Genomic DNA, 7783 nt, shown 5'->3' with positions numbered 1-7783 from the left:
ATTTTCTTGCCCATAATTGATTTTATCAGCTAATTATCTGGCCACCTTGCTACTATCCCAGCAGACCGTAACTTTTCCTCTTCATATTATTACTATATTTCAGCTATATTTACTGGTTTTGTTCATTCTCTCTTACCTGTTAACCTCTGCAAGAGCTTCCTCCACTGCTGGCTGCATCTCCCTCGGTCTCCCTGCAGTAACAGGACTGAAGCTGTTTGACCAAGCACCAAATTCCCTTCACCAACGCAGCCCAACAACCCAAATGCCTCTTAACCCTTTTTTTATTTTATTTTTTATGGACTGAAGGAAAATATGTTTGTTCTGCTTCCCCACCTCCTCCTCAGCTGCCTCCTCGCAGTGCTCGCAGGAAAGGATTTTTATTTCAAACAGCTATTGTATGACTTACACCATGAAGGCCGCTAATAAATCATATATGAAGTGTTTGTTCAATTCGTACCTGACAAATACCATTTTTAGGTTCATAAGGCGGAATACATCAAGGCAAACTCCGAAACGCAACTCGCCACAGCATTCCCATGGCAGAGCTCCTCAGGCGCACCGGCACCGAACGGGGAGCTGAACACGGGGGAAAAACCTTTCCTTTCCAACCGGGCAGCCACGGCATCCCGCCGGCTGCAGCCCGTTTTCCATGGATAACAGGGAATCGCCATTCCCACAGGGACAAGCCGGTGGCGCTGCCTGAGGGGGCGCGCGCTCCCCTCAGCGCGGCCGCGCGCGGAAGGGGCGGGCCCGGCGGGGGCGGGGCCGGATTCGAAACGGGCGGCGGGGAAGCGGCGGCCATGGCGGCGCAGCAGCAGCTCGGCCGGGAGCACCAGGGCATCACCCTGCGCGGCAGCGCCGAGCTCGTCGCCGAGTTCTTCTGTGAGGGAGCCGAGAGGGGCATCGGGGACCGCGCTGCGACAGAGGGAGGGAGAGGAGGAGGGTGGGAGGGAAGGTGAGGGGGCGGGAGGCCGCGTCTTGTGGGGCGACATGGCCGCCGGCTGGGGCGTGGGGGAGGTGTGGTACACATCCCTTTCCCTCTCCGTCTAAATCGTGCAGCCTATGGAATCAACAGCATCTTGTACCAGCGGGGCATCTATCCCCCGGAGACCTTCACCCGTGTGCAGAAATACGGGCTCACCCTGCTGGTCACCACGGACCCCGAGCTGACCAACTACCTCAACAACGTGACGGAGCAGATGAAAGGTGCGCGCCCTCCGTGCCCTGTCCCTGCCGTGTCCTTTCCTCCCTCCGTGCCCTGTCCCTGCCGTGTCCTTCCCTCGCTCCTGCCCTGTCCCTGCTCTAAGCGCCTGCCGTGGTTTCTTACAGAGTGGCTGTACAAGTGCATCGTGCAGCGCCTGGTGGTGGTCATCTCCAGCATCGAGAGCGGCGAGGTCCTGGAGCGGTGGCAGTTCGACATCGAGTGCGACAAAACTGCAAAGGATGACGAGTGAGTGCTGCGGTCCCTCCTCTCCCCCTCTTCCCTATGCTGAATAGGATCCTGCAGGAACAGGATCAATGCCACAGACTTGTTCCTTCAAATTTTTCTCGGTGCCCTGCCCTCTGTTTGCAAAGTAGTGAACACACAGACAGAAACAATACAGGGAGACCAGCTGTCACTTTTTACTTTTCTAAGGACCTAAAAGTGTCATTACTACTCTAAAAGTACTGTAGCAAACAGTCTACCAGAGCTTAAAGAGAACTGTATTTAGAGGAAATGCAGCACAGTAGAAGTTTTTTCTCTTACCAGTTTTCTTTTCCAGGGGACCACGAGAGAAATCGCAGAAGGCAATTCAGGATGAAATTCGCTCTGTCATCAGACAAATAACTGCCACAGTAACCTTCCTGCCACTCCTGGAATCTGCCTGTGAGTGTTCCAAACTGCACTAAAGGAATCAAACACTGTTGAAAAACCTCAGTAACTTTCCATCCTTAGAAAGCATTTTCTGGTTTTCTGAGGCTGTTTTAATTATTACACATTGTGTACCATCACGTTTGTGACACAGCGCTTTGTTAGACTGAGATCAGGATAGAACTTGGGCTGGCTTAACAAATTAGAAGAAATGAGTATGTATGCCCTAAGGAATGCAAGTTCTAATGAACAACTTATTAATATGAAGTGTTATACAAGTGGTGTTATCAGCATTGTAACATGTTAAAAAAATAATTATGACACTTGAGAAAACTTAAATGGCCTCTCATGAATGTAACTTATTTTAACTATTTTTTTTTTCACATTATTATCAGTGTAACTTCTGAAAACCTTGGTCCTTGTCTCACATTCTAGAAGATGCAGTTCAAACCTGCCATCTCCTTAATGGTGATTTGTTCTCCCTTGCTCCCAGGTGCCTTTGACTTGCTGATATACACAGATAAAGATCTGGCAGTGCCAGAGAAGTGGGAAGAGTCAGGACCACAGTTCATAGCCAATTCAGAAGAGGTGCGGCTGCGTTCCTTCACCACCACAATCCACAAAGTCAACACCACAGTGGCTTACAAGAAGGATTCTGCTTCCTAAGATACAGGGAGAAGTTTTGTGTGTGTAAATATCACCTTGTATAGTTTCTGTTCATCATGCAGCTAAGCCATGAACACATTACTCTCCTCTTCATGAAGTATGACACGATGTGCCTGTCTGTGATAATGTGACACTAGACTAAGCTTGGCATCATAAGAGACTTTAAAAAGGTATTCATGGTCATAGTTCAATTCTTACTTTACTGTATGAGCTAAACTAATGGTGTGTTAAACCACTGCCTCTGCTAGAAATACTGCCCAAGTCTAGGATTAGCTGCTACAATTGTGTTAAAATTATTTGGAAACTGCCTTCTGTTATCAGTCTTAGGTTCTCTGTAGCAACTACAATAATCTCATTCCTAGTGTGCCAGTTCTCATGTTAAAAGCCTGGGCTGTTTTATTACCAGAAATAACCCTAAAATCAATCAACCAAGCAATTATTGTACCTCAGCTTATCAGGAAATCTGTAAATACAGGAGGCCTGGTATTTTAATGACCGCTGGGCTCTCGTTCTAGGGACAGAGTTGGTCTGTGTGTGTCTGTAGTGTCTGTCCAGCATTTCTATGTTTGTATTCTTGTTTTACAGAATAAAGCTTTGAGTTTTACAGTGTTCTCTAATCCTGAGTCTGCAGTCCTTCCTCTTTCAGATGGTTTTATGAATGCTACATCCTAGTTTACAGCTGTCACACAAGTACCACCCTAAAGGCATCCTCCATGTCGTTACTCAGCTTCTTCCTTCCTGAGTCTCCAAGTGGTGTGGAGTCCATATGAAATCCATTCATGGATTAACAGTTTGCCCCCACCCAGGTCTTCAAATAATTTAAACAGTCACAGTGAACTAAAGACTAAGGACAGTGCCTTTCATATTTATTAAACAGCACTGAACTCTTCATCTGTTCTTACCCATTTCTGTAGTAGAAGAAATTAGGGATTTAAAACTCTGGAACTTTCAGACTCTTTCATGGTCTTGTTCACTTCCCTGACTAAATTCATTCCAGGCACAGTGTTTAGCTGTTTTTTCCACTCTTCCAGTGATGGAGTACTTTCTGCTATAGCAATATAATTTCAGAAGTCTTTTTAAAAAACATCCATTACATATACCCCACCCCACACAACTGTATTACAACCTTTTTTGGGCTTTCCTGTTTCCAGGAAATAATCCTCTCCAGCAGTCCCAATCTAGCAGAAGTAAAAAAAAAGACAATCCTCTTAAAAGCAGGAGGAAAAACCCCGTATTTTTTTAAAAAATAAATACAATCTAGGTACTTTAAAAGTTCTATTATTCACTGCTGGAGCTTGTGCTGCAGTAACAGAATACCGTGGTGTTTTCTTTGGCCTGTCAGCACAATTGTGACTGCACTAGAAACAGGTGCACTTCCAAGAGTGCAGTCTGCAGTAGTGAGCATAAAAAACACTTATTTTACAGAGATGCCGAAGTCAAATTGCTCCAAGAAGCTCATTCTTGTACCAAACAGCATTCATCTTCTTCTTTAAGAAGGGCCAGCCCGAAGTCCATCTCCATCATCATCTCTGTATTTCTTCTTTTATAGAGGCACCAGCAGTCAAGAGAAGTTGCATATAGATCGTTGCATGTAGACAATGTCCATGGAAGGTACATGTGAAAAGGAACAAGTTACAATCCTGAATTTTTCATAGAGACCCTGCAGAAAAGGAAAGAAAATTGAAAGTAAGTCATACTAATCTCCCAGGAACCAAGACTTCATGGAGGTGTCCAACAGCATGTGCTGATTCCCACACTAATTCATTAGTTTCCCCTACTATCACTTTGTAGAGTGATCAAAACCAAGGGAGCCCCTCTCCATCTCCAAGGGCAGTCTGCTGTCCTTAGGAAAGGGAATGAAGGGTAAGGCTCAGAACTGCCCCAGCAGGCACTGCTCACCTGGCTAGTTGAGCTGCCGGATGAGCTGGTTGATGGCATCACCTCTGAAGCCAGGCTTGCCCATCTCCTTGAGGAATCCCACCCTGTTCCGCGACGCGTGGCGAGCCACCGACAGATGGAATGGCCACAGGAAGCTGGTGACTCTTTTGAAATACTTCCCAGTTGTGTAGATTTCATGAATAAGGTCTTCCAGGCAAATGATACCACAGCCCCCTGCACAAGATTAAAAAAAAAGAAGAGATGTCCAACTGTCGTCACACTGCTCCAGAACTGCCAGTTTTCCAGTTTGGCAAGATTTTGTCTCTCCTCACCCTTACAGATCAGACTAAACTCTCAACACCTAGCTCTTTCCTCAGTTTTCTCACCCTCTTCCTTACCTAAATGTTCCTCTATCAGTATGTTATCTGTCAGAGGCACCCTCTTCTTCTTGATCTTGGCTTGGCCCCGCTTCAGGATGAGTTCTCGTACAGATTTCAGATTAGGCTGTCTGTACAGAAAAAAAATCAGATTCTGTAACAGAGAGACATGATGCAGAGGAAGCCCCATCCCACTGCCTCGTGCAGAGGTGGTAAAGGGTAAAGTAACCAATTGTGACCATTACTGGAGAAGAAATGGATGTATGACAGTAGCTGGAGAATGCAATGACCCCCAGCCACGCGAGGGGTACGTACCCCCACGCCACGTAAGGCTCCACGATCCGCAGCATCTTCAGCGCCAGCGGGCTCAGCTTCACAAATACCCCGGTGTAATTCTTCTTCAGCCTCAGCAGCTCAATCACTCTCTTCACCCTCTTAGTCACTCCCTTAATGCTGAGGGAAACAGCATCTATTAGTAACCACACTTCTCTGATAGAACAAAAGGTCTCAGATCACTGCAAGGAGAAACGTCTGGGCTGATCCCACTGCCTCGGCGTAGGAATGACACAACACAGGGGAGCAGCACTAAGGGAAGGAGCAGGGGAAGGTTCTTACTCCACAATCCTCACAACGAAGGCCAGTTTGCTCTCCTGAGGTGCTGCTGCCTGCCCAGGTCTCTGCTCCATGCGCCTCAGCCGGGTGTCATCCCGGCGCTTGCGCCATGAATCCCGAACAAAGGTCTCCAGGCGCCTGAACTGGATCTGTTTCCCCTTCTGCTGCTACAGACCAAAGGAAAACAAAGTGTCACCCATCCCAACAGTCTCAGGGGTGTAATCTGAAAGGCCAAATGAAATGCAGAAGTAGAGAACAATGTTCTTTCAGCTTTGGAATGCAGTAAGAAAATAAATTTGATTATCTAAGCCCAAGGGAGGCAGAACTGAGGGACAACACATGAATTTACACACAACTATTACTTATGAACAGCGAACAAAGAGTTTTTCCCCAGGAAAAATAGAAATCAGGGAAAATGGAGCAAGACACAAGACACTCCTAGGCACAGCTACATACATAACTCAGCAATGGCTGGGAAGGCCAGAAACCACATGTGGCAAAACAGATGCTACAGCAATACTCTAGTGTGACTGACAATTACCCTCCTTTAAAGTCATTTTCTATACAGGCATACATGTAAAAAAAAAAATTCAAACATTCAAGGAACTACTAAGTATTGCTAATTTAAACAGAGAATACCTGGCTCACCTGATAAAATGTCTTTTCATCATTACTAGAAAATGTAAAGCTCCTTTTTCAAATTAAACAGATGTTTAAATGCCTCTCCTGAGCTTAGGAATGAGTACATCCACCAAGTCATAGCATTTTCTCAAATTAATAGGACTTGAAAATGCACAGTATTACACAATTATATTTAAGATACTCTACTGTTTACATTAGCAGGCCGTTTCAAACTAAAGAACCTAACGCTGCACATGCAGGAAAAGGCTTCACCATGACCTGTGCTGCTCTAACAGATAAATAAACTCTGAATGCACCCTCAGAAAAGCACGGTTCCCACTGCAGGGCTACAACACAAAGGTGCTTTCAGAGAAATCCCAGGGCAGCAGAGACAACTCAGCAGCGCTGCGGATTCCCACATGTGGCTGCAAACACCACTGATCCAACAGGAACAACTCACAGTCTTCCATATACTTCTGCTCCGGTGTATTAACCTGTAAAATTCTGTCCTCTTTACAAGGCTCAGAGACACACGGAGAAGATGTTGAGGGACTCAAGCTCCCCTGGGAACCCCGAATGTGATCCCGGCCCACCCGCGGCGCTCCGGCACCCCCTGACTTAGGGGCCCGACCGCTCATTGCCTAAGAATTTCAAGGAATTGCGATTCCCTCCGTTGGACGAGGACCAGGCTCTGCCGGGACCCTCCGTACCTTGCGCTTGTTGAGCAGCGCCTGCTTGGCCTGGGTGGCCTTGATGGCCAAGTACGCCTTCCTCTTCTTCAGCAAGTTCTCGGGCACCAGCGGGATCCGCCGCTTCGGCCTGCGGGCAGGACATCACGGTAACATCCCGGTCACACCCCGGTCACATCCCGACCCCCCCGGGCCGCCCCCAGCCCGCGGATGGCGGCGGATCCCGCATTCCCTCCGTCCCCCCTCCAGGCCCCACTCACTCCTCCAGCTCCGCCATCTTGCCAGGCCAGCGCCGCGCATGCGCGGGGTGAGGCGGGGCCGCGGCCGCTCCCCCTCAGCCCCGGGGGCTGCCCCTCAGCCCCGCTCCCATTCCCAGGGATCGAGAGCGCCGGGAAGGGCCTGGCCGCAGGGCAAGGGGCCGGAATTGCCCAGGGGCCAGCCCTGCACTCGGGCACGGGGACACGCGGTGCGACAGCCGCGTCACCCGCAGGTGGTGCCAGAGCACTCGGTGGGATGGTGCTGGGTTGTGTTCCTGGTGAGCTCCCTCCGCTCCGCCGTGCAGGATGGAGGACGGAGGGATGTGAAATTTTCATTCTCATTTACACTCTGAGATAATTGTCTTGCACACTGACCGCAGTGTCCTCTCAGGAGCGGGGAGCTCCAGCCTTGCTGGGAGGTTCGGTGTGCCCGGGTCTGGCTGCTCGCCTCGGTGGTGCTGCAAACCTTTTCAGTGCTCTGAATGAGCCCACTCGTGTTTCCACACCTAAAACACGAAAATCTGTAGTTAGGAACTCGATCCCAAATGCCACGAAGAACACAGCCCTCAGTGAGCAAACCCAACTCCCCATTTTTTGGATATGAGACACAAAGCAACAAACTTATAAATAATCTGAAACTTTTTCCATAGCTGCACAAATTTCACTCTTACAAAAATATCTGCAATCTCTGGTAACTCACAACAGAGAAAGTGACCCATTTAAATCTACAAATAAACGTGCTTTGTTTAGCAGGAGGGAAACTCTTGGGCATCCCATTATTAACAGCAAGGAAACAATAAGAAAGTAAATATTTGAGGCGCTGTTGCTATG

General features: G+C 48.2%; 2 protein-coding genes across 2 annotated transcripts; one reads left to right on the top strand and one right to left on the bottom strand.

Moving 5' to 3' along the window:
* The first annotated feature begins 791 nt into the window (after nt 1-791).
* MAD2L1 (mitotic arrest deficient 2 like 1) lies at nt 792-4172 on the top strand. The gene is made up of 5 exons (XM_033061269.2): nt 792-882; nt 1060-1206; nt 1330-1450; nt 1764-1867; nt 2346-4172. Exons 1-5 carry the CDS (start codon nt 801-803, stop codon nt 2516-2518), a joined length of 627 nt encoding a protein of 208 aa, XP_032917160.1. The 5' UTR covers nt 792-800; the 3' UTR covers nt 2519-4172.
* Nucleotides 3357-7001, bottom strand: RPL7L1 (ribosomal protein L7 like 1). The gene is made up of 7 exons (XM_033061268.2): nt 6956-7001; nt 6717-6825; nt 5389-5552; nt 5089-5226; nt 4795-4904; nt 4418-4630; nt 3357-4178 (listed from the first exon to the last, which is right to left on the bottom strand). Exons 1-6 carry the CDS (start codon nt 6970-6972, stop codon nt 4422-4424), a joined length of 747 nt encoding a protein of 248 aa, XP_032917159.1. The 5' UTR covers nt 6973-7001; the 3' UTR covers nt 3357-4178; nt 4418-4421.
* Nucleotides 7002-7783: the final 782 nt, after the last annotated feature.

Source organism: Catharus ustulatus, chromosome 5, assembly GCF_009819885.2.
Source record: "Catharus ustulatus isolate bCatUst1 chromosome 5, bCatUst1.pri.v2, whole genome shotgun sequence".
NCBI lineage: Eukaryota > Metazoa > Chordata > Aves > Passeriformes > Turdidae > Catharus > Catharus ustulatus.
The sequence above is the reverse complement of the archived record's forward strand: the minus strand, read 5'-3'. Positions and strand labels throughout refer to the sequence as shown.